The sequence below is a fragment of the Lutzomyia longipalpis genome, chromosome 2 (genome assembly GCF_024334085.1).
Source record: "Lutzomyia longipalpis isolate SR_M1_2022 chromosome 2, ASM2433408v1".
In the NCBI taxonomy this organism is placed as follows: Eukaryota; Metazoa; Arthropoda; class Insecta; order Diptera; family Psychodidae; genus Lutzomyia; species Lutzomyia longipalpis.
Window position 1 is genome coordinate 34,303,024 of NC_074708.1, and position 24,912 is coordinate 34,327,935.

Below are 24,912 nucleotides of genomic sequence, written 5' to 3' on the forward strand. Positions count from 1 at the left end.
TGACGGAGCCTATTGTTGGTAAAGAATCTCAATGGGCCACCACCACCAAGTGTACCGTCGAAGAGGAACCTTATTATCAGTCGTTGGGATTGTTGAAGATATATTTTGATAAAGTGAACGAGCTATTTTTTAGACGTCGTCGCGTGGATTCCACACATTTTATTTCAGTCAGTCTTCGATCTTCAATGGGAAAGGTTGAGTTCTTAGGAAACTGACCCAAACTTTCACTTTTAAATTCAATTCTCTTCATTTTACTTTCCTTCTTCGGCTAAAGAAGTAGGAAAAGGAATTTTTTGTGACTGAACTAACAGCAAAAAAGATCGTGAGTAGTAGTGCCAAAATATCAAAAATAATTTCCTAGAAGTTTTTGAGGGATTGTAAATTCCATCAAAATGGAGAAGGATCCAAATAAAGACGGTAAGTTTTATTAATTTATTTTCTTTTAAAGAAAAGGAATAAAATGCATTTTTCTTCGCATAATGTATCACATGATTTATATAGAGCGGAAAATGATAGTTAATATACCTAATATATAGCAATATAGACAATGTAATATATAGTCATATTACTTGGAATTTATGACCTGTGTGTGAGGATAATGTGTAATTACCTTTGCGTATCGTGGTGGGGAAGAGAAAGAATACAAATCAACATTAGCTTCTATAGCTGTACCAGCAATGGGGGCGCTTCTTTACCTTTGGTATCGTGGTGGGGAAGAGAAAGAATACGTTCAATATTAGCAACTTGGGCAGTACTCAATAGTGGGGCGCTTCTTTACCTGCAAGATGCATAGGCGATTAGTAAGGACTCGGGTCGAAGTGACCGAAAAAAACGTGCGAGTCTCTGTGCAGGTAAAGATCCCTCAATTTTCCTCTAGCGGCCGCTTCCACGATACTTCCTCCACTTGCTTCACACAAAGAAATGTCTCTAGTTTCTTCTCCAACACTTTATTCTCTCTATTTCATAATTAATTAACAAGAAAAATTCAATTTATTTCCACTCACAAAATTCTCACATTACATTTTTCTAAGAACATTGACAGAAGATAAAGATGGCGGTCTGTCGCTCCTTTTTTCCTATTGACAACAGCGCCGCCGGTGGCTAAATTCATATGTTTTAAAACTAACGGTTATTTATAACGAATTCCCACATACTGCCCCCCTTGAGCCATCCTGAGGCTCAACAACTGGGTCCACATGATCAGTAGGTAGGGGTAGCCAAGCAAGGGTGTTGGCAGCACGTTTCTCCTCGCCGTCCTGCGTCTTCACTAGGACGACTCGCACAGTCCCGTCTTTTCCAGGATCTACTCGCATCACACGTCCCATTTTCCAGAAGGTGGGCTTCAACTCCTTGTCTCGGATGAGAACAAGATCCCCAACGCAGAGGTCGCGTGTTTTCTGATTCCATTTCGGTCGATTCTGGAGGGACGTCAGATATTCCTGGTGCCAGCGTTGCCAAAAGTGTTGCACCATCCGTTGACAATACAACCATCGGCTGAGTCGATTTGGGTTTGTTTCCAGGAGATTGGGCTCTGGTGGCAGATTTGGAGCCCGAAAGAGATAGAAATGACCTGGAGTGAGGGCCTCCAAGTCGTTGATGTCTGATGTTTTGGCACAGAGCGGACGAGAGTTCAAGATGGCTTCAATTTGCACTAGCACAGTTGACAATTCCTCGAACGTGAGTAGACTTTCACCAATAACCCGTCGTAGGAGCGTTTTCACGTTCGCTACTCCTCTTTCCCAAAGGCCTCCGAATGTAGGGGAGTAGGCCGGAATGAACTTGAACTCAGTCCCTCTCGCAGACATCTTCGCAGTCACTTTATGTTGATGAGTCCGGATGCCACCAAGTCTTTCCTGTCGTGTGGTTCCGGAAGCTCCAATGAAATTAGAGCCGTTGTCACAGTAAATCGTTTTGCAATAGCCTCGGCGTCCTCCAAAACGATTCAAGGCTGCCAGAAATGCATCAGTGCTGAGATCGCTGACAGCTTCCAAGTGCATCATTTTGGTGCTCATACAGATAAACACACAGATGTAAGCCTTCTGAATCGGCGCCTTCCTCAATTTCGAAGCTCGAATCTTGATTGGGCCCGCAAAGTCGCAACCTGTCCTCACAAATGGCAGGTTTTCCTCAACGCGCGATTTCGGAAGATCCCCCATGAATGGTGTTTCAGTCCGGGGTCTGGCTTTGGTACACCTCACACATAGCCTGGTGACGTTCTTTGTGAGAGAGCGGAGGCCAATAATCCAGTACTTGGCCTTGAGCGTGTTTGCCAAAATCGCGTGACCAGCATGAAGATTTGTCTCGTGGGTAAAAACCACAAGATCCCTGACGAATTTGTGGTTGGATGGAAGGATGATTGGGTGCCGCGTCCCGTAGTCAAACTCAGAATTCTCCAGTCGTCCCTGAGCCCTCATCAGTCCATCTTTGTCCAGAAAAGGAACAAGAGTTCGCAATTTGCTCGTACGAGAAACCTCTTGTCCTTTGACACAGCACTTGTACTCGTCCGGAAACGAGATTTGTTGAATGTATTTGAGAATACACACTGTAGCATCATGTTGTTCTTGTACTGAGAGAAAGCCCTTGCAAACTTCCTCTTTGGCTAGTTGAGCCCTGATGTTCCTGTAGAATCGCATCAGGTAAGCCACCAAGCGAACAATTCTGAGATACCCGGAAGTATTTTGAATCAATTGGTGAAGGAGATGAGTCTCATCCACCTGAGTTGTGAGCACGATAGCACGGGATGCGCGCTCTTCGTCAGTTTTTCCAATCACTTTGTTTGCTGGCCATTTGTCTTCCTCTTCGCTGAGCCACGGAGGTCCGTGCCACCACAGGGGATGGTTCACAAGCTCACTTGGAAGAATTCCTCTAGACACGCAGTCAGCTGGGTTTTGTGAAGTTGGAACGTAGCGCCAGTGAATAGGGGGAACCACTTCTTGAATCTCGTGTACACGACGAGCCACGAATTGATCCCATGAGCGAGGTGGTTCTTGAAGCCACTGAAGAACCGTTGTTGAATCTGACCACGCATGAATTTGTACCTCCTTATGGGGACACGAGCTTTTGATTTTGGCGATCAGTTCAGCGAGCAAACGAGCAGCTTTGAGCTCCAAGCGGGGGATGGTGATTGGCTTAAGTGGAGCTACTCGAGATTTAGCCATCACAATTTCAATGACAGAGTTTCCAACTCCATCGATGCCTTTAGCATACACCACAGCTCCGAAAGCTCGCTTGGAAGCATCGGCAAATCCATGAAGAACCAGGCTCTTCATCACAGATGGGATTCGCCGAGGGATGCGAAGTTGAGGTAGCAAATGAAATTCATCCTGAATTCGTTTGTAGGCAGCAGCAACTTCTGGTGGTAGTTCGTCATCCCAAGCGGAGCCGGTCAGCCAAAGGGCTTGGAACATCATCTTGAGCTTCACAGAGACAGGAGCAATAAAACCAAGCGGGTCAAAGATTTTTGCAGCAGCTGCACACAAGTCGCGTTTTGTGGAAACCGAGGGAAGAGCTTCTAGAAGCAGCGAGAAATAGTCTTCACCTGGTGCCCAATTGAGACCAAGAGCAGAGATGGACTTTGAGTGCAGTTGAACCTCTTCCGGTGTGATAGCTCTCATTTCCGGTGGGATTTCCTGAAGAACTTCACTTGAATTTGAGGCCCATTTTCTGAGGTTAAATTGTCCTAGGGAGAGAACATGTTGAATGTCCTTTTGCAGCTTTATGGCTTCTTCAATGGAATCCGCTCCACAAAGAAGATCGTCCATGTAAAAAGATGAGATAATGGCTTGACATGCTTCTGGAAATTGTTCCTTGTAATCCATGGCGATTTGATGAAGCACTCTCACGGCAAGGTATGGGGCACATGAGGTCCCATATGTCACTGTATTGAGATGATAAGTTCGAATTGGCTGGCGCGGGTCGCGTCTCCAGAAGATCTGTAGGAAGTCTCTGAATTTCTTTGCGATCAGAATCTGCCTGTACATCTTTTCCACATCGGCAGAAAAAGCAATTTTGTACGTCCGAAAGCGCAGAAGCAATACCAAAAGGTCATCTTGAATGGTAGGACCTGTAACCAGTATGCCATTGAAGCTGGGGTTGTTCGGACGTGTAGGTTCAGAGGCGTTGAAGACGACACGAAGCTTGGTGGTCTCACTGGAAGGTCGGAGAACAGCTTGATGTGGCAAGTAGTAGGACTCATGATCCTGAAGAACCTTCGGATCAGTGACAAGCTCCATGTGATTCATCTCAATGTACTCATCCATGAAGGCAATGTATTGATCACGGAGAGTTGAATCCTTTTCGAATCGTCGCTCCAGCGATTTGAAACGACCCAAAGCAGTTGCGCTCGAGTTACCCAACGGAGCATGGTCCTTTTTGAAGAGCATCTCGACGATATAACGACCTGTGTCGTCCCTAGTGTGTGTTTGCGCGAAGTGTTCTTCACACAAAGCTTCTTCAGCAGTGAGAAGAGCTTTCTTGTCCACCAGACAACCCTCCTCAGATTCCCAGAATTTCTGTAGCGTTTCATTCAGATCACACTCCGAGGCATGAGTGTGCAGCGATGTGAGTCGGGTGGGTGTGCCCTGGACACATCCACTCACAGTCCAGCCAAAAATGGTAAGTTGCGCTACGGGCTCTCCAGCGTCACCCTTTAGAATTTGAGGCAGATTGATGTAGCTCGCGTATTCCACCCCAATGATGATGTCAATTTTGCCAGGCACTTTGTAATTGGGATCAGCGAGCTGTAGCTGTTGGAGATGTCTCCATTGTGACCCAGAGAGATTCGTAGACGGCAAATTGGACGTCACTTTGTTCATGACGTAAGCATCAGCGTTGATTTTGTTCTGTGGATCGTATCTCGACGAGATTTCCAAATGTACAAGTCCTTTGCTGTGACCCACAAGAACCTCACCAGCTCCGTAGACAGCAATGTGCGCCTTTGACCTTGGCAAGGCCAACCTCTGGGCGCATTCCTCAGACAGCATTGTACACTCTCCTCCGCCATCAATAAGCACACGGCAAACTTGGTAGTTTCCGTGGACATCCTTCACATTCACGAGAGCAGTCGGTAGCAGAGATTTGTGGATGGAAGAATGGTGCATTGTAATTCCCGAGATTGGAGTAGATTGCACTGCAGGAAGTGCCTGAGGCGCAGGGGTTTGTGGTGAGGCTTGAGGCAGCGAAGGTTGCGAAGCAGGAACTTGTTGCGCAGGCTTCGGTTGCACAGGTTGTGCGGCGCCATTTGGAGCAGGATCCGTGGATGGCGGATGCAACAAGGTGTGGTGACGTTTACCACATTTTTGGCAGCTGGATTTGGATGGGCAACTCTTTGCCGAGTGATTCGGCCTCAAGCAATTGAAACAAAGATGGAATTGCGACATCCGATCACGCTTTTCATTAAGCGCGAGAGCCTTGAATTTGTCACAAAGATGCAACAAATGAGTGCTGTTGCACTCCGGACATTGAGCAGAGTTTGTATGATGAGATTTGAATCCAGGTTTGGATGGCTTGCTGTTGGGTTTCTGCTCCTTGGGTGTCGAAGCAGTTGTCCCCGTAGTTCCTTGATTAGCACGTTCCATGACATCCGTCATCTTTGTCATGAACTCAAAGAACTCATCGAGTGTTGAGAGCTGATCCGAGCTCTTTCCTTCCTCCCACTTTGTCCTAAATTTCTCGTTCATGTTCGATTTCATCATGTAGATGAGCCACATATCGATTGACAAACATTCGGGCCCCAGTGCCCTGAGACCGTCGATAATTTGCCTGTATTTGAGGTTAGCAGAGCGAAGATCGGACGCTGAATCCACTTTTTGCTGTGTTTGTGCCATGAATTGTTGGATGTAAGAATTCACGAGGTGAACCTTTTTCTCATACCGTGATGTGAGTCTCTCCCAGGTGGTCGCATACGTATCGTCAGAGATCGGTATGTGACTGATGTCCTCCGCAGCACTGCCAGACAAGGACATTTTGAGATACTGCATTTTCTCATTTGGCATGAGATCCCGATTGTTGTGTATGGCACTTTGGAAAGCGTCGCGGAATTGTGGCCAGTCAGTGTACTTGCCATCGAAAGCGGGAAGTTTGAGCTGCGGTAGCTTAGTGCGTGTTCCATTGCCATTGGAATTTGAGCTGCTTTGCAACTCCAGCATTTTTCGCATAAGGTCCGTTTGACTGGACAAAGCTTGTGACCAATGATCAGCGCCCTGTTGAACATTGGGTTTGACTTTTTCAGCAATTTCCGAGAGGGTCAGTTGCAGCTCCGTACATCTGCCCGAGAAAGCATCACCCTCATTTTGTTCCCGGATGAGAGTCTCTGCTTGTCCACTAGCGAGAGTTTCAATATGCGCCTGCACCTTGATGAATTTGTCCAATGTAAATTGAACGTTAGCAAGCAGTGTGGTGGCAGACGAAGCAGGAAGGTCAGGTTGATCCACGACCTTTTTCTCAATGTATGTGATTGTCCTCTTCAGGACTCCTCTCTCAACACGAAGCGCCGAAAGCTGTTGCTCCATTTTGTTGCTCACGCAGACTCAAATGTAGCCCAAGTAAATGCTCTGTAAGTAACAAAGCCCAGTGTGTGTTTCGCTTCGCACAAGAAGAGGTAGAAGAACAACAAATCCGTCCCTGGGCAAGTGTGACGTCAGCAAGTAGTGACGGAGAAGGGAGAGATCACTCGTTGTTCTGGCCAAAGAGAGCTGTAGAAGCTCGTTCCAAGAGAGCTGTAGAAGCTCGGTCAAAGAGAGCTGTAGAAGCTCGGTCAAGAGAGCTGTAGTAGCTCGGTCAAAGAAGGAATCTGCGTCGACTCCTGATCAAGCAATGTAGGGCTAATTGCTTTTCCCACGAAGGACCAGAAATGTGAGGATAATGTGTAATTACCTTTGCGTATCGTGGTGGGGAAGAGAAAGAATACAAATCAACATTAGCTTCTATAGCTGTACCAGCAATGGGGGCGCTTCTTTACCTTTGGTATCGTGGTGGGGAAGAGAAAGAATACGTTCAATATTAGCAACTTGGGCAGTACTCAATAGTGGGGCGCTTCTTTACCTGCAAGATGCATAGGCGATTAGTAAGGACTCGGGTCGAAGTGACCAGAAATGTGAGGATAATGTGTAATTACCTTTGCGTATCGTGGTGGGGAAGAGAAAGAATACAAATCAACATTAGCTTCTATAGCTGTACCAGCAATGGGGGCGCTTCTTTACCTTTGGTATCGTGGTGGGGAAGAGAAAGAATACGTTCAATATTAGCAACTTGGGCAGTACTCAATAGTGGGGCGCTTCTTTACCTGCAAGATGCATAGGCGATTAGTAAGGACTCGGGTCGAAGTGACCGAAAAAAACGTGCGAGTCTCTGTGCAGGTAAAGATCCCTCAATTTTCCTCTAGCGGCCGCTTCCACGATACTTCCTCCACTTGCTTCACACAAAGAAATGTCTCTAGTTTCTTCTCCAACACTTTATTCTCTCTATTTCATAATTAATTAACAAGAAAAATTCAATTTATTTCCACTCACAAAATTCTCACATTACATTTTTCTAAGAACATTGACAGAAGATAAAGATGGCGGTCTGTCGCTCCTTTTTTCCTATTGACAACAGCGCCGCCGGTGGCTAAATTCATATGTTTTAAAACTAACGGTTATTTATAACGAATTCCCACACTGTGATCAATCAAAATTGTTACCTAGTGAGAACCCCCAAAAACTTATCTATTGTACTTCTACGCACCCTCTCTTCTCCACAATATGAGACCGTTCCTCCTCTTACCAAGGCAAAAAGTATTCTCATTTGACACTGATATCAATTGTTTTCATCGCCTTATACTCAACAAATTTGACTCTTTTATGGCCCACCATTCAGTCTTTTATCTAGTATACCTGAAGAGGCCAATATTGCTCTACATACATAATCATTGTGTATTTTGATTGATTGGTGATTATCACAATGGACTCTTCGTCTGTATGAGTCGCAGATAGTAAAGATTGTTATTTACGAAAGAATTCTAGATTACGTGTGTTAAGAGATATTTTTCACTTGAGAATCAATAAAAAAAAATTTGACTATCTCCCATTGAAACGTGTCTTTAAAGCTGAAGGGGGTGGTATTTATTCGATAATGCTGTATTAGTAATTACGGGGCTTTCCAATCAAAATTGTTTTCATTTCCTTGTCTTCTATTGTATATAACAATTATTTTATTTACTTTCAATCAAGTATTTATTTCCTTTTGACAAGTAAATAAATAAAGAGAATTAAATTGATAATTCGTACGTGTTATGTATTTTACAACAGATACCATTGCAAATGATAATTCCAATGCAGACACGGCGGTGGCAACCGACGAAGAAGGACAACAGAAGGTAAATTTGCAATTTTTTGTGCAAATATTTTAAAGCATAAAAAATTAAACATAATTCTTTTGTCCATAGAAATACAAGTATCCTAAGCAAATAGGATTCATCATCCTCAATGAACTCTGCGAGAGATTCAATTACTATGGCATGAGAAGTAAGTTCTAACAAAATGTTTGCTCATGTCGATTAAATAAATTTCAATGACTCCTATTTATCTTTAGCGGTCTTGGTGCTGTATCTCACGAGGGAACTACTATTCGATCAGGATACTGCCACTGTTATTTACCATTCTTTCACTAGTGCCGTGTATTTTCTCACGGTTGTTGGAGCTATCATTGCGGACTCATGGCTTGGAAAATATCGCACAATCCTCTACTTATCAATCGGTGAGTTTCCACTCAAACAACACCACAGATAACCTTTTTCCGTATAATAAACCCTCTCTCTCTCTCTCTCTAACAATTCCTACTGCATTCCAAAGCTTATAGAATTTCTTTAGTACAAAATTATTGTTGATCTCTTTCTTTATATTCATTTTGAGATTTATTTAGAATTAGATTGAATAGTTCGAATGATATGATTTTAATACAGACACCTAATTTATTTATTTCTTAGTTTTATTTATGTACTTTAAAAGGCAATGAGATGTTATCGTTAGTTTGCACACGACAATTAAGTACACTCTATTGATTACGCAGGTAAAACATTGTTGAATCTTGCTGCGATACTTAAACGCTTTTGTAATATGAAAAGTGCGATAAGATTAAGATTCAGGTACCTACTTAGAAACTTTATAAAATCGCTTGAGATTCCATTTTATAGAACTGTTGTTATAGTCATAGCATAACAAATACAATGTCCTTTGTTTTTAAAGTGGATTTGATTAGACTTAAAGCTAACAGTGGCAAATCCATGGAGAGTGTTTGGTAAACTAAATTAAACTAAATTTTATATTAAAAAGAAAACTACTATGCTAACCTGAACTGGATTCCTAAATCTTAAACTAAATTCTTAAAAAATTTCTCTTTTCATTCCAGTTTACGTGATTGGCTCCATACTACTGTCCTTGGGTGCAATGCCACCACTTAATCTTCCTGCCACTGCTATAACAATTATCGGCCTATTCCTAATTGCAATCGGATCTGGTGGTATTAAGCCATGCGTAACAGCTCTGGGAGCCGATCAATTTAAGCTACCTGAACAGCTTAAGCAAATGGCAACGTACTTTTCACTCTTCTACTTTTCAATCAACACCGGATCGATGATCTCAACCCTAGTCACCCCAATTCTTCGTCAGGATGTGCAATGCTTCGAAAAGGACTCGTGCTTCTCATTGGCATTTGGTGTACCAGCCATTCTTATGTTCACCTCAATCCTAATCTTTGTTGCTGGTAAATTTTTGTACGTGCTAAAACCACCAGCAGGAAATATGCTTGTTCGTGTATCTTCATGCATTAAAAATGCCCTTTCTGTACGGAGGAAGGAACGTAAAACGAATCCTCGTGAGCACTGGCTTGACTACGCCGAAGAAAAGCATGGAAAAGAACTTATTACGGAAATTAAGACACTCTTCAATGTTCTTGTCCTGTACATCCCCCTACCCGTGTTCTGGGCACTCTTTGACCAGCAAGGATCAAGATGGACATTCCAGGCTACACGTATGGATGGTCAAGTTGGAGCGATTAATTTTAAGCCCGATCAAATGCAAGTGATCAATCCTGCTCTCATCTTGATCTTCATCCCACTGTACGACATTGCATTCTACCCATTGCTTTCCAAAATTGGCATCCGGAGACCACTGCAAAAATTGACTTTGGGCGGATGCCTCGCTGGTGTGGCATTCATTATTTCAGCCATCCTCGAAATTCAACTGGCCAAAACCTATCCTGTCATTGCCCAAGCAGGGGAAGCACAATTGCGTGTCTTCAATGGCATGCCATGCACATATTCCGTCACAACCAACATCCCCAATCATTTGAACTTCGATATAAGTTCAATGGAGTCATTCACAGAGAGGCATATAGAAGTGGAGAATACACAATCTTTCACATATTCAATGACATCCAATAACCCAGCCTGCACTGAGACCTTTAGTGGCACATTCGTACTGACTTCAGCAACTGCAACGAGTTACTTTATCAATCGCGATGAAGTTGTGGGCTTTGAAGATGATCCCGAAAAGTCTTACAATGGATATCCTATTATAAGAGTTCTAGCCAACACGGAGACTACACACAGTATATCGTTCCAGGATATTCACGATGATTTCAGGATGAGATATGAGAATATCACAACTCAAATGGAAAAGGGTGATATTTGGCCCTCTACTTACGATATTGTTGTCAATGACATCACTGTAGCACAGTACGAATTGAGATTAGGAGGTGTTTATGCGATTATTCTCATTGAAACAAGTACTAATGTTTTTGTGAGTAAATCTTTTTAAAAAAAAATCTATTTTTATCCTAGAAAATTTATAATTTTCCAATTTTCTTTTTTTTTTTCAATTACAGACTACGAATTTAGTTGAAGTATCTGAGCCTAATTCTATGAATATTCTTTGGATTGCACCTCAGTTCATTGTCCTCACATTGGGCGAAGTTATGTATTCCGTGACTGGTCTTGAATTTTCTTACTCCCAAAGTCCAGAAAGTATGAAATCCGTCATTCAATCTGCTTGGCAGCTAACGGTCGGCGTGGGGAATGTGATTGTAACCATTATTGCTAGTGCCAGAATCTTCGATTCTCAAGCAGCTGAATTCTTCCTATTTGCCGGTCTAATGTTCGTCGACATGGGAATATTTGCAATTCTCGCATGGCGCTACAAATATGTGGGTGGTGTTGGGGATGACAATAAGACGAAATCTGATGCCAACGATACAAATAATGAAAAAGCAACCACACTCTCCACTTCCAATTTGAAAGAAGACTAAAATGTATTAAAGTCCAGAAAAAATATATTCCAAATAAAGAATAAAAAATATATGTTTTGGTGTTTATGTTAATAAGGTATTTGCAGTGTTGTGCTACTTTTTGATGATGCTTTATGATGGAAAAATACAAGCTATAATTTTCTTAAATTATAGCCTTATTTTCGTGGTAAGGTATCAAATAATTCTCATGCTTTAGTACTTTATGCGAAATTAATGTAAAATACGATTCCATGAATTTTGTAACATCAGGATCATTGACATCTGTATTCTGAGGAATTAATGTAAAAAATATGTGTATTCTGAAGAAAGGCAAAAATTTAGACTATAATTGACGTAAATTGTTTTAACAATTAATTTGTAAATTCGTATAATAAGACCTACTGACATAACTAATCCAAGAACTGTATTCTAAGTACTACTGACTCAGTTTTTAGAAGCAAAGCAAAAGGAATTTATTCGTTTTCTATGTGAAGTCTTATATATGTACAAAGAAACAATCGATAGTTGCATAATAAAAATTAAGAAAAATATAATAATTCACCAGACTTCCCTTTCTCCATCGCATTGGGATTAGCCAGGAAAAGCTTGTATATATTTACCAAAAAATGCAAATATGACGTCACTTTTACGCGAATAATCTTTCCCCAGATTTTTAAATCTAATTGGAAGAAAATATTTAAAACTATTAAACATTAAAAAAATATTTTGAGATTAAATTTCTCCACAAACTACTAAATAAGATATTTTTGCATCAGTCAAATATCTGAATTCAGCCCCACATCAAAGTGAAAAGTTGTGGGAGCATCGAAACAGCAGCCTAAATAATTAAGGTAAATAGATAAATTGAATGAATAAAAGCCATCATATGCGATGTAATAAAATATGTACATATTATATTTTTGGTGATACGCATTTTATACTGCTGGGCATTGTGAAATGGGAGAGTATAGTTAATTTATGCATTACAGTTTCATCACGTAGTAATTCTGATTTTCCATTTTACTTTAAAATATTTCTGTCATCTCTTTCGCTCTCATAAATTGAAAAAAAAAGTGGTTCTCCGGGGTAGGCCTCACACATGATACGTCGAAACGATCGTGCTTATGGCAAATCAGTCGGTGTATGTATGCCAGTGGCATCGGATCGGAAATCTTCAATTATTGTTTGCTGAAACGTGTCGGAAAGACTGTGAGAGAAATCCACATCTCTTGCCGTTAATTGTTCACTTAAAAAAAACTTCTACATTAAATGATTTATTAGTGTTACAGGTGGGAGTAAAAAATTATTTATTCTTCACACATAAAAGTTCAATTTTTGTCGTTTAGGTTGGAAAAAAACTGTGCAAAAAATAATGGAACAAAGTGAAAATTAAGCATTTTTCCTGCTGCTGTGAGCGACAAAAAAAAGTGAAAATAATAAAAGTTCATATACGTGTGTGTTTTTTCTCATTAATTACAATTTTCTCGCAAAAAAATAGCATACCTACGGCACGGTGGAAAGTGAAAAAATGGCGCGAAACAATGGAATGGTAATTTATAGAACGACTTAACTATTCTTAATGTAGTATGTAACTTACTTAAAAAAGACCCACATGATAAGAACACCTCTCAAAAACCCAAATTATCATTTTATTGTGCTCTTAAGTTACGCTCTGTGCATTCATATAAAATTTTTCTCGAGAACCTTGACATAGTAATATGTATAAAAACAACATTTGATTCTTTTACTGAAATTTAAGTGTTAAAAAATTCAATACAGCACCAAAACACATTAAAGAATACAAATTACCATAAGATAAAGTTTTTTAGGTCATATACTGTAATTTTTCATTACAATTCTATACTTTTTGTATCGTAGAGCCAAAACAAAAAAAAGAATAATCGTGATCATCTCACCTTCATGCAGCTAACAAAATAGATTTGAAATTATTACTATTAAACGCAGTTTTTTGAATTACATATACTCGATTTGTTTACTCCATGTAAATATTAACATATTCAATTATTATTCAACTATATCTACACATCGTGTTATAAAAAAAATATCTATTTAAATTTTGATAAGAGCAAACATTAGAGAGATTTGATACAGAAAACAAAACTTTAAATAAAATCAAACAAAAACTGTAAATTGCAAAGCTATAAGTTGATGCTCTTTGTAACGAGAAAAAATTGTGCAAATCAATCTCGCCAAAAACGTTTAAAAAGTGAATCTCATCGAAATGAGCACAAGAAGATTATTTTGCAATGAATGACTTTTTCTTAAATCTTCTGCCCACGTGATTTTCTCCCCATAAAATTGTATTTTTTACTTTCATTTATTCCAAATGTAGACATTCTTCTTTCACATCATGACATAATATTTATACTACACAAAAGCAACCTTGGATCTACGTTGGGACGCTTTTAGAAGAAAAGACAATAAAACATTTAATTTTCAAAGAATTAAAAAAGATATTAAAACTATATTAAAGAGATGTTAAATTGTTGTGGTATTTTTTTTATAGGTTTCTTTTACACGATTAGCGTCATTAATTTCTTATAAATTCTACCATACAGTTCTAGACGTTTTTATCAATTAAACGTTCTTAAATAAAATTTTAATGCAATTCTTTTTAAATATTGACAAAAACTCATTTTTTTATATTCATTTTTAGAAGGTAAACAAAAAAGAATATATTGAAAAAAAAACGAAGAAATATTAATTTTTGAACAATAATCATTTTTATTTCATTTTAAAAATTAATTTAACTAAATTTTAAAGAAAAATCTAACGTTTTAACAAAGAAAATTAAACCTTTATTAATCGTCATTGTTCGATACTTAAGAGCTGCCATGTGCCTATTCTTAACAAAAGTATGGCACAACTTAAAATTCCAATCTTAAGTACCGTGTAAAAACCCACGTTAAAGTAAAATGTTTTAATGTTTTAAGCTCATACTTGAAACTGAAGTAGTTTCCTTGTTTAAAGTGCTCAGCAAAAAAAAAAGAGATCAACTAGTTACCGACTGTCTTGGTTTAGAGCTTAACTCTTTAAGGCCCGTAGGGGATCCAGCAGGTGAAATTTTGTAAAACTATTTTTAGAGCCTTCTTTTGAACTTTTGTTAAAAATCCAGATTTTAGTTTTTCAGTTTTTAAATTCCTGACCCTGCGAGTTTTTAACAAAACTGTTTTATCGTAAAATATCAAAAAATTAACAAGACACAGTCACGTCGCATAGGTCCTCAAAGGGTTAAAGAAACGTTAATAAAGAATTCATCAAACACAATAAAAGTTGGTCCATTATTCTTAAAATCTCATCACCATAAACTTTAAAATGATCTACATTATAAATAGTAAATGAAACTTTAAAATTTAGTTCACACCTCTATCACACTTCATTTGATTAAATTTAATTCACACATTTCGTACCTAATTATTTCCTAAAAATATGTGCATTCTATGGTGTAAAGATCGCATTTTAACATTGCAGAATTTTCCTCGGAGCGTGATATTCATTTTGCTGAATGAATTTGCCGAAAGATTTGCCTTCTATGGCATGAAAACAATCCTTGTCCTGTACCTGAGGTCAAAATTAAACTTCAACGATGATACCTCGACGGAAATCTTTCATATTTTCGTAAGTCTGGTATATTTCTTCCCACTCATTGGTGCCATTGTAGCCGATAGTTGGCTCGGAAAGTACAAAACGATCTTCTTCTTATCGATAGGTAAGAAAATAATTTTTTTTTCGTCTGCAAAACATTAAAATTGAATACTTTTCATTTACTTCTAGTCTATGCTATCGGTAGTGTGGTTATTTCTCTGGGAGCCATACCTCCTCTCAATTTGCCAGTACATGCTATGACTATCCTAGGTATGTTGCTCATTGCAACGGGGACAGGAGGAATAAAGCCCTGCGTCGCTTCCTTCGGAGGAGATCAATTTAAATTGCCAGAACAGGCAGCATCACTGGCAAAATTCTTTTCTCTCTTCTACTTCACTATAAATGCTGGATCATTTATCTCAACACTCCTAACACCCGCGCTTAGGGAGGATGTTCACTGCTTCGGTCAGATGGATTGCTATTCATTGGCATTTGGCGTTCCAGCTGTCCTAATGATTGTTTCAATTGTAATCTTCGTCTTGGGAAGATCCCTCTATACCGTCACAAAGCCCACGGGCAATATGATCGTACTCGTGTCAAAGTGCATTGGCAATGCAATTGCATCGTGGTCAAAGGAGAAGAAAGTCAACCCTAGATCACATTGGTTGGAGTATGCAGAACCAAAATATGGCAAAACTCTGGTGAAAGATGTGAAGATCTTGCTGAAAATTCTCGTTCTCTACCTACCACTCCCCTTCTTCTGGGCCCTATTCGATCAACAGAGCTCCCGATGGACATTCCAGGCAACACGAATGGACGGGAGAGTTGGTCCGATAACTATAAAACCCGATCAAATGCAGGTAATCAACCCATTGTTAATTCTTGCATTCATCCCACTCTTCGACGTCTTTGTGTATCCCTTATTGGGAAAAGTGGGCATACGGAGGCCCCTGCAGAAGCTCACACTAGGCGGAATATTGGCTGCTATTGCATTTACAATTTCGGGATTAATTGAACTAAAACTTGAGTCTCTGCATGAACCAACGCCATCAATTGGATATACTCAAATACGCATTTACAATCCATTGCCATGCCAATATAATTTTAAACTTGCTGACCATATCACTGAGACGCTACAACCTCAGGGGGTATTCCTAAGTGGTCATATCAGCTTAGACAGCAATGCAACATGGCAAGGATCGGCAGAACTGAGTAGTGGCAGCGCCACAACGAACTGTCCGGCTTCTCTAGCATTTAACGTGAATCCCGTGGAGGAGCAGGTTCTTGGATTAAGTCTCTTTGCACACCAAAATGGTGAATTGCAATACGCACAGTATGAAGATTCTCCGACAAAATCAAAGTTTGGCATTCCTGTTGTACGATTCCTCATGAACTTCAATGATACTCTGATACTTGTTAACAAAGAGTCATCTACGGATATTCATATAAAGAATTTCGACCGAATCGACGTACCTGAAGGTCGGTGGACTATCAAAAACAACGATACTGATGCTGCAATTGGGGAGATTTCTGTTGGAACAGGAGGAGTCTATACGTACCTCCTAACCAGAGGAGAAAATGATGTAATCGTGAGTATATTGTCTTTCCTTTTTTTTTTCAAATAAGAAATGGAGTTGGAATAACATTCTAAAAGGTTTTTGATCGTGCTAAGGCCGTGCAGGAGGTCAATTTACGGGGAAAACTAATCAGATTTGTTACCTATTATTAATTCAGAAAACGCACATTGAAAATAAATCTTCCAATGTCTAATAAATTGGCTTAAAGAGTTTTTTTTCTTTCCCAATAAATTGAACGATAGAACAGATTTTTTTGATGAGGAATTACTATTTTCTAATTTGGGCACGTTTTCTATTTCTTTTATTTTCATCAAGTTCTCAAAATAGTCCTTGGCCCTATTTTAAAGAAAATATTTGAGTTTAATCCAAGTATTTTTTATCTATTATTTTTTTTACTAATACCCAACTATTAGCCTGATATGATTGCCTTTCGGCAGAACATAACCGATATGTTTCAATGGGAATCGATTTAAAAATGTAATTGTTTTCTCAATCATAAATTCATTCCAAATTGCAGCATAGAGAGCTTGTAAATTTTCTTTGGATTTTCTCATAAAAAAAAACTCTATTGTTAACAAGGACAAAATTTTCTTATCGCTCTTTGTTTACTTCGGTACAATCACAAGGTGCATGGCCATAGTTTAGTTTACTCAATAATAATGTAACTCATTGAACAAATTGTTAGCAAAATGATAATCAATTTTATTTCTCAATAATTATTTCTCTCTTCCCAACAGAATCTAAAGGAGGAAATTTTATCTCCCGAAAATTCCGTCCATATGCTATGGCAAATTCCACAGTACGTCGTCATGACTGCCGGAGAAGTTATGTTTTCTGTGACGGGCCTAGAATTTTCCTATTCACAAGCACCTGTTAGCATGAAATCCGTCCTTCAGGCATGTTGGCTCCTCACGGTGGCCATTGGGAATGTAATTGTCGTTGCACTGACACACTTGAAATTTTTCGAATCACAAGCTGCGGAATTTTTCGAATTTGCCGTACTAATGTTGATTGATATGGGAATTTTTATTCTCATCGCCATGCGATATAAGTATGTACAACATGATGATGCCAATGAGGGAAATGAGGGTGATAAACCCATTGAGAGTAGCATCCAAATGGAGCAGAAACCCGATAAGGAGGGTATTGCAAATAAGGCCTACAATGAAGATTAGCATTTCCTTTTAAAAGTAAATCCTTCAACAATTGCGTCCTAAAAATTGTATACTGTTTTCCATTTTTTTTAAAATTACCTAATGTAAAATTTAATGTAATGTAAAGTATTTACAGTACATTTGTACAGGAAAAATAAATCAAAATAATAAATAAAAAAATAATAAGACTAATAATTCTTTGTGTTGTAGAGTAACGGGGCAATTGTGGATCATCATAAGAAAATAAATTAATTCTTTTCAAATGAGATAGAACTTCAGCTCCTTTCGCATTTAGAAGAATTTTAAATCAAATAATTTTATATATTTTTTTTATATAACTCAATTTATTCTACTCACATTCTTCACGGGTTGAATAACTTACATATTCATCCTCTACAGACCGGCTTGTAGTCCAAAACCAGGTCCTGTTGGTTCCTCCGTCAATGATGTTAATTTACCATTGGGCTCCGATGCAAAACGACCACTTCTTGGTCCAGCCACAGGTTTGCGTCCCTTACTCAAATCCTCAAGAATTTCCTCTGTATCCTTTGCTGACAAATCCTCCTGTGGAAAATAAATAAATATTTAGCTAATTCCTCCCGGAAGAAAAAACGTAATTTTTAACTCACGTAGTAATCATCATTGATGGCCATCATTGGTGCATTGACACAAGCTCCCAGGCATTCAACTTCAGAAATTGTAAACATTTTATCTTTGGTTGTCTCACCAACCCCAATATTTAGCTTCCTCTTGCACGTCTCGAGTACTTCATCGGAGCCACGGAGCCAGCAAGGGGTCGTCGTGCACACCTGAATGTGATACTTCCCCGTTGGCTTCCTCATGAACATGGTGTAGAATGTTGCCACTTCGTACACACGCATATTGGGTAACTGCAGAATCTCAGCAACTTTGTGCATGGCTGAAATTGGAAGCCATCCATGCTGGCGCTGAGCGAGATCCAAAAGAGGAATCATTGCGGCTCTCTTGTGCCCCTCCGGATAGATACTCATTATTGCCTCAATACGTTTCTTATTCTCTGCGGTAAATTCAAAGGGGATATTGGGATTGTCTTCGGGTGTATCCCTGTGCACGAACAAATTATCGCTGCATTTCGTGGCAGAAGTTTGGAGGAATCTCGCAGATCCCCACTATCCAGGAAAAAAATCAAAACATTTAGTTGAGGTTATGTTTGTTATGTAATGCAATTTCTGCAAAACTTTCCAATTATCTAGCACTTTTGCATAATCCTCGCAATACTTACAAGTTTCTGTACAATATTCCTTGATTTTGATAGCATTTTCACGGGGATTTTCCGCAAAATGAGCGGCTGAAAGGATTTTTCCAACACAACAAGACAAATGGAGTAGTTTGCACAAATTCCGCTAGGAGAGCTGTCAAAATCAGCTGTGAAGGTTCGCAAATTGAGCAGCGATTTGAGAAAGAGATAAAAAGAAAACAAAACAATTTTGCCCTCTGCATTTTAATTAGTTTCTTTCCCATAGCACTGAAATTGTTGTTAATTGAATTGAGGGCAGTAGGAAAGTGTTTAATAGGCCCTCCCACCGCGGCTGTGATGGCTTTAGTGCGAATTCCAGAACAAAAGATAATCCTATGTGGGGAATACGGTGTGGGAAAATCCAGCCTCTTCCGGCGATTTCTCAATAATACCTTTGTGCCAACGTCCGATCGGCAGTCTACCCTTGGCCTGGATCACTACGAGAAGGGCTACACAGTGGGTGATAAAGAAATTAAGGTATTTGGGAGGTTTTATGGGAAATTCTTCAAGCTTTTTTAATCTAGATTTTCTCTTTTTTTTAATGCATTTTTCAGCTGCAACTCTGGGATACGGGTGGTATGGAGAGAGTGGCCTCCATTACATCCAGCTACTACAAATTCGCCGAGGCTGCTATATTGGTATTTGCCCTAGATAATGCCGCTAGCTTCCACTCTCTCTCCCAGCATATGCTGGAAATTGTGACCTATGCAGAAAATGCCAAAATCTACTTGTGCGGGAACAAATCAGACTTGGAGGCTGGCACACCCCAAGTTACAGATTCCGATATGGAGGCATTTTGCGAGCAGTGCCAAAGTCTCATTAGTGCTACATACAAAACGTCCTGCAAGACCGGCGAAGGAGTTGAGGAGATGTTCCGGGACATTGCTACCCAGCTCGTCACTAGCAATCGATCACGCTTTGAACTACAAGCCCTGGAGCAGCATGGCTTTAAGATTGAGCCTGCAGAAGAGGGTCAGGATCCTTCGTGTATATGCTAGGATCGCTAGGATCTTTTTCTCTTTATTTAGATTATTTTTTTTCTAAAGTACACACACTCCCTTGTCCAATTTACATTGTTCTTTCGAGTGAACTCCCACCCAATCGAATATTGAAATGTTAAACTAAAAAGGGGTTCACTCAGAGACAGGAAGTCCCAATTAATTCTCAATCAGACAGTGAATTGAAGTCACTTTTATATATATTTAATATACGTATAATATACATTTATTCCACCGCTTAAAGAATGTTTTTATATAATATTTAGCAAGTCATTATCGGGTTTTTTATCACTCTTCGTCCTATGCTGCAATTTATTTTATCTACACTGGGATTTTAACCATTATTCATTCAAAATGATCGTATTTCGCTAAAGTTTTCTAATTAATCCAATTTCAATTAATTTTGCTTGTGTGTGATGTTTAAACTCTAACTTTAAACCCTTAAAACATTTTTATCTGTCAAGTACCTGATGAAGGGACTAAAACACCATTGAAACGTCACAAAAAGTCTTCTTAAGTAGATTTTTCTCACAGAAGAACGATGACTGAAGATTTATTGATTCTTTTGAGGATCACATCACAACATAAAAAACCTTCTTTTCGCAGAAATACGATCATTTTGAAGTTCTTGGAAAATTTCTAATGCTGAGACCACTGAATTGTCTTCAAATCCACTCCCTCTTGGAACATTTCCCACAAGGGTGACATTTCTCTGAGCCGTGTAACGTGTTTAATGCATTTTTCCGCTGTATAATCCACTTCCTGGACAGATGTGAACCTCCCCATGCCGAAACGAATAGAACTATGCGCGAGATCTTCATCCGTTCCAATGGCACGGAGTACGTAGGAGGGCTCCAGAGATGCCGAAGTGCAAGCAGATCCACTCGATAGAGCGACGTCTTTTAGTGCCATCAGCAGAGACTCCCCTTCGACGTAGGCAAAGGAGAGATTGAGACAACCCGGATATGTCTGTGTGGGATCCCCATTGCGGGTCACCTGCGGAAGGGCTTCGGTGATTTTCTTGAGGAGCCTATCCGATAGGAAGGTGACCCATTTGTGATCGTACTCCATTTCACGCGAAGCAATCTCACAGGCAGCCCCTAGGCCCACTGCAAGGGGTGTTGGGACTGTTCCACTGCGTATCCCCCTCTCCTGACCACCTCCACTCTGAATTGCTTCAATTCGCACCCGTGGACGACGCCGCACGTAAATTGCTCCAACGCCTTTGGGTCCGTAGACTTTGTGCCCGGATATGGACATTAAGTCTATTTTCATGGCATTCACATCAATGGGGATTTTCCCCACAGCCTGGGCGGCATCTGTGTGGAAGAAGACACCCTTTGAGCGGCAGAGAGCTCCAATATCCGCAACAGGTTGCTTCACACCAATCTCATTATTCACTGTCATCACAGACACGAGGGATGTATCAGGTGTGATTGCCTTCTCCAGCTCTTCTAGGTCCACAATACCATTGGTGCCAACGGGTAGATACGTCACACGGAAGCCCTCCCCCTCGAGAGCGCGGCAAGAGTCCAGGACGCACTTGTGCTCAGTTTGTGTGGTGATTACATGTCGTTTCTTTTCCCCATAGAATCGAGCAACGCCTTTGACGCTGATGTTATTTGATTCGGTGGCTCCTGATGTGAAAATCACTTCTCTCGGATCAGCCCCAATGAGTCCGGCAATTTGGGCACGAGCCTTCTCCATGGCATCCTCACTTTCCCACCCATATGCGTGTGTCCGTGAATGGGGATTTCCGTAGTAGCTCGTGAGATACGGGAGCATAGCATCGAGAACTCGAGGATCCTGTTCAAAGGGAAAATTTCACTTGAATGTCTGTCCTGTACTCACTAGTCCCATCTGGGCACTCGGTCAAAATTTCACAACAGGAAATTGAGAAATTTCCTTCTACTCACGAGGGGTGTTGTGGCTTGAGCATCAAGATAGAGGGGTCTTCCGTCCAATACTTCATCACTAATACTGAATTTTGATCTTATATCTGTGGAAAATGCGAAAATTCCTTTAGATTTTCAACAACATAACCTCACAAAGTCAACTTCACTTGCCGTTTGAGAGAAGTCGCGGATTCTGCCACAAAATCAATGGTCTGCATGTTTGAAAGAGAGATGAACCATTTGAGGAAATTTTCCTAATAATTTGATACATTTTCTCAAAAAATTTTCACTATTTTCTGCACTTTTTAATTGGAAAAAATAACAAAGTGGAAATTGCGATGCAATAAACACGAATCAGCTGATAACAAAAAAAAACAAAACAAAACATAAATGTCAATTTTATGTTGCGAAACAAAACCTCGGTCGGTGCGCGCTAAAACTTGATTTGATGTTAATTTTGTGAGCTGTTTGGTGTTAATAAAAAGCAATTAAATAAGGAATAAATTGTGTTCTTCAGGATTTTTGAGAAGTTTTAGAAGATGTCGAAAAGATTCTCAAATGTGATTCACAACAAATTCACGAATAAAAGAGCAAAACTCGATCTAAAGATCACATCCAATGTCAAGTTCAACACGGGCAGTGAATCTCAAAGCAATTCATCTGTGCAGATCCCAGATTCCCCTCCTAAGGGTAAGGCATAAAGACAAAAGAGGTTTAGAAGTTTTCTTTCATTTTCTCTTTTTTTTCCTTTCAGCTCAACCCGATAGTACAAGTACAAACAAAACAGATCTCTGGGATGATGATCCTGATGACTTTATCCTGCTGGCATCTCAGTATGCTGAGCAAGTTGAGAAGATCGTCCAACCAACAAATGTAATTGATCTAACCGACATCACATTCGATCGCTTCAGCCGGGAGGTTAATGCAAGTACACAGGTGGGAAAGAATAATCCAGCAGTTCCTGATTTATTTGGTGGAGATGATGATTTCTTCAAGGATCTCCCAGAAGACGTTGACCGAGATGCCCCAGGTCCGTCCAGAGCAAACAATGACAAAGTTCCTCAGAAGAATGCAGAAAATCCTCCTAAAACTCCCAAATTGCGCACCAGTTCTGGCCCTTGTGGCACAGAGAACAATCCCAACACTCAAGTGGATTACCTCATGAATGAAATAAAGATTCTCCGGAAGGAAAATGAAAAGTTGAAGATGGAAAATTCAAAAACCTTCGAAAAGTATCAGCAGAAAGATGGAGAGATAACAATACTACGGAATGAACTTGAGCAGGCACAGAAGATTAATCGTGCTGGTAGTGCACCGTCGGGATCCAATGCGGAGGCAGAGAAAATAAAGAAAACCCTAATGAGAAGGGTGGAGGATCAAAATAAAATCATTGCAGCCCTTGAAAATGAGTCAGCACTGAAGAATGCCTTTGAGAGGCCAATGAAGCACACCTTTGGTACCCCTGTGGATGAATTGTTTGCTGTGAATCTTCCTAAACTCACCATGTTGGAGCAGGAGTATCCTACGTGTATGGCAATGGATATGTTTCGCTACAACACACGACAGCGTGCCATTGATCATGACAAGAGACTCACAAAGTACACGATTGAATTCCAAAATTCCCTCTCAGTGGTCTTGGGATCCCACAGAGATGCTCCGGGGTGCACTGAGGTGTACAGACAGCTTCAGAGTTTAGCCCTGAAAGGCATCTGCCAGATCCAGAAGTATTCATTGCGGCTTGAATTTACAGATTACACCGATTCCAAGTACAATCCAACCATTGAGTATCAGCATCTCTGTGATTTTTCGAAAATAGATTCTCAGCTTGAGAGGGAGATTAATCTATTTCAAGTTGAGTAAGTATATTTTGCTGTTTTCTCTTCAATTCAATTAATTAATTTTAATAAACTCCCATTTTTGTGGTCAGAAAACTCTTTCCGTCTGAGGTTTGTTTAGTTGGGAGACGCTTCCTGGCCATTGTTGCATCTGCCTGTACGAAACTTCCATTGATTGATTATCTCCTTGAAGAAATTCCCGTGCCCAATGACGATGAGAATTTCTTCATTGATGAAAAGCTGAGCTTCCTGAAAGTTTTAATGAAGATCGTCTATGATATGGGTTATGCCGTGAGTATCTATTTTTTCTCCATTTAAGATAAATTTTAATTTTAACTGAATGTCCTTTTAGACAAATATCATAAATCACGTTATGCTAATTCATGCATCAACGGTTCTCTTTGATTCATTGGTGGATCAAATTGAGGAGAATCAGGATCATCTTGCTTTTGCAAGTGAATTCTTCAAGATAATCGTCTTCACGCGTCCCAGTATGAATGGTCTTCTTATCTTGATGCGAATACTCCTGAAGATTCTGTCAAAAGGCATTGCATCGAAATTCCTTGAATTGCTCTGTCACTCAAGCCCACGGGATACGTACAATGTTCACGATGGCTACAAAATTCAACAATTCACCGAAGATTCGTGCGTGCTGCAGGTTTTCTGCTCCCTCTTGGAAGCAACATGCCTGGAAGTTAAGCAGAGTGAAGTACAAAATCAATGGTATATGGACTCTATGATGGAATTAACGCTGAACACAGTGAATTTCTTCTCCATTTGCTTTGGGCAACATACGCAGTGGATGAAGGACTTTCCAGCACGGAGTCAGTGCAATTGCTACAACAAAATAGGATCGTGCGTTGTGGTGCTCATGCATTTTTGCCTCAATCACTGGATGATGAGGGATAAAGTAAAGTGCAAGAGAACATCAGCAATTGCCCAACAAGGTGTTATGCTACTCAATAACATCTTCAGCGACAGCAGCAACAGGAATGTGCTGAAATACGGAGGGTATCACGTGAAGAATCGCCTCCAGAAAATCTACAACATCACCAAGTACAACTATAAATACTTTGACTTTGGTCCCAGTCACAGTAAGTCCACAATGAGGTGTGCAAGATGAAAAAAATTAATATATTTTCTTCTATTTTTTCCTTGCAGAATTCGCCACGGAAACTCTCGATATGAATTTGATTGTTTTCGATCCTCTCTGTGGATCTGATAGTGAGAACACCCCAATTGATCCACATGATGATTATTTGGACGGAGTGACTAAAAACTTTTTCTAAATTAAATATAAGAGTTAAAAAGT

General features: G+C 40.0%; 8 protein-coding genes across 12 annotated transcripts in view; 4 read left to right on the forward strand and 4 right to left on the reverse strand.

Annotated features, from left to right (window-relative positions):
- LOC129790342 (clavesin-2-like) overlaps positions 1 to 24,912 on the reverse strand; it is an 891,203-nt gene that overhangs the window by 530,068 nt on the left and 336,223 nt on the right. The window lies entirely within an intron of this gene.
- LOC129790180 (peptide transporter family 1-like) lies at positions 137 to 11,332 on the forward strand. The gene is made up of 6 exons (XM_055827554.1): positions 137 to 417; positions 8,286 to 8,353; positions 8,423 to 8,501; positions 8,569 to 8,733; positions 9,385 to 10,775; positions 10,861 to 11,332. Exons 1-6 carry the CDS (start codon positions 393 to 395, stop codon positions 11,278 to 11,280), a joined length of 2,148 nt encoding a protein of 715 aa, XP_055683529.1. The 5' UTR covers positions 137 to 392; the 3' UTR covers positions 11,281 to 11,332.
- Positions 929 to 8,272, reverse strand: LOC129790105 (uncharacterized). 4 transcript variants are annotated; one of them, XM_055827341.1, is made up of 2 exons: positions 7,283 to 8,272; positions 929 to 7,199 (listed from the first exon to the last, which is right to left on the reverse strand). In XM_055827341.1, the coding sequence occupies exon 2, from the start codon at positions 6,507 to 6,509 to the stop codon at positions 1,134 to 1,136; it is 5,376 nt and encodes a 1,791-aa protein (XP_055683316.1). In that variant the 5' UTR covers positions 6,510 to 7,199; positions 7,283 to 8,272; the 3' UTR covers positions 929 to 1,133. The 4 variants fall into 4 exon arrangements, with proteins under 4 accessions (XP_055683316.1, XP_055683319.1, XP_055683318.1 ...); XM_055827344.1 differs by having other exon boundaries at positions 929 to 7,041; positions 7,115 to 8,272; XM_055827343.1 differs by having other exon boundaries at positions 929 to 6,958; positions 7,042 to 8,272.
- LOC129790185 (peptide transporter family 1-like) lies at positions 12,390 to 17,776 on the forward strand. 2 transcript variants are annotated; one of them, XM_055827563.1, is made up of 5 exons: positions 12,390 to 12,548; positions 12,606 to 12,808; positions 14,752 to 14,989; positions 15,055 to 16,454; positions 17,180 to 17,776. In XM_055827563.1, the coding sequence occupies exons 2-5, from the start codon at positions 12,788 to 12,790 to the stop codon at positions 17,615 to 17,617; spliced, it is 2,097 nt and encodes a 698-aa protein (XP_055683538.1). In that variant the 5' UTR covers positions 12,390 to 12,548; positions 12,606 to 12,787; the 3' UTR covers positions 17,618 to 17,776. The 2 variants fall into 2 exon arrangements, with proteins under 2 accessions (XP_055683538.1, XP_055683539.1); XM_055827564.1 differs by having other exon boundaries at positions 12,399 to 12,468.
- On the reverse strand, positions 17,680 to 18,962 carry LOC129790369 (NADH dehydrogenase [ubiquinone] flavoprotein 2, mitochondrial). Its single transcript, XM_055827851.1, has 3 exons — positions 18,858 to 18,962; positions 18,226 to 18,744; positions 17,680 to 18,160 (listed from the first exon to the last, which is right to left on the reverse strand). Exons 1-3 carry the CDS (start codon positions 18,891 to 18,893, stop codon positions 17,990 to 17,992), a joined length of 726 nt encoding a protein of 241 aa, XP_055683826.1. The 5' UTR covers positions 18,894 to 18,962; the 3' UTR covers positions 17,680 to 17,989.
- LOC129790386 (ras-related protein Rab-30) lies at positions 18,995 to 20,113 on the forward strand. Its single transcript, XM_055827869.1, has 2 exons — positions 18,995 to 19,349; positions 19,427 to 20,113. Exons 1-2 carry the CDS (start codon positions 19,170 to 19,172, stop codon positions 19,868 to 19,870), a joined length of 624 nt encoding a protein of 207 aa, XP_055683844.1. The 5' UTR covers positions 18,995 to 19,169; the 3' UTR covers positions 19,871 to 20,113.
- Positions 20,053 to 22,123, reverse strand: LOC129790265 (cysteine desulfurase, mitochondrial). The gene is made up of 3 exons (XM_055827702.1): positions 21,937 to 22,123; positions 21,787 to 21,869; positions 20,053 to 21,676 (listed from the first exon to the last, which is right to left on the reverse strand). Exons 1-3 carry the CDS (start codon positions 22,034 to 22,036, stop codon positions 20,510 to 20,512), a joined length of 1,350 nt encoding a protein of 449 aa, XP_055683677.1. The 5' UTR covers positions 22,037 to 22,123; the 3' UTR covers positions 20,053 to 20,509.
- On the forward strand, positions 22,106 to 24,910 carry LOC129790171 (ATR-interacting protein mus304). The gene is made up of 5 exons (XM_055827542.1): positions 22,106 to 22,455; positions 22,520 to 23,621; positions 23,693 to 23,891; positions 23,953 to 24,694; positions 24,762 to 24,910. Exons 1-5 carry the CDS (start codon positions 22,305 to 22,307, stop codon positions 24,887 to 24,889), a joined length of 2,322 nt encoding a protein of 773 aa, XP_055683517.1. The 5' UTR covers positions 22,106 to 22,304; the 3' UTR covers positions 24,890 to 24,910.